The sequence below is a fragment of the Penaeus monodon genome, chromosome 22, assembly GCF_015228065.2.
Source record: "Penaeus monodon isolate SGIC_2016 chromosome 22, NSTDA_Pmon_1, whole genome shotgun sequence".
NCBI lineage: Eukaryota > Metazoa > Arthropoda > Malacostraca > Decapoda > Penaeidae > Penaeus > Penaeus monodon.
This window is the reverse complement of record NC_051407.1, coordinates 33,006,929-33,007,130: the sequence shown is the minus strand read 5'-3', so window position 1 is coordinate 33,007,130 and position 202 is coordinate 33,006,929. Positions and strand designations below refer to the sequence as shown.

General features: G+C 46.5%; 1 protein-coding gene across 1 annotated transcript in view; it reads right to left on the bottom strand.

Annotated features, from left to right (window-relative positions):
- Positions 1-98, bottom strand: part of LOC119587090 (G protein-coupled receptor kinase 1-like) — a gene marked incomplete at its 5' end in the record, with an annotated part of 148,076 nt that extends 147,978 nt beyond the window's left edge. The window contains 1 exon segment of the mRNA XM_037935840.1: positions 22-98. Coding sequence (XP_037791768.1) covers positions 22-98 — 77 coding nt within the window.
- Positions 99-202: the final 104 nt, after the last annotated feature.

Sequence of the window (202 nt, the reverse complement as noted above, 5' to 3'; positions counted from 1 at the left end):
CCAAAGGCCATAATTACTCACCGAGTTTCTGGTTGAAGATTTTGTCGAAGTTGACCTCGCCCATCTTCTCCAGGTGTTTGTGCATCACACTCCGGACGCTGCAAGGAACAAACGGAAGGCTCATTTACATATTCATTGCAGGGGCTCTCCGCGCCGCCAATATTGCTATCTTAAGGATTAAGGATACACGGAAATATGTGTT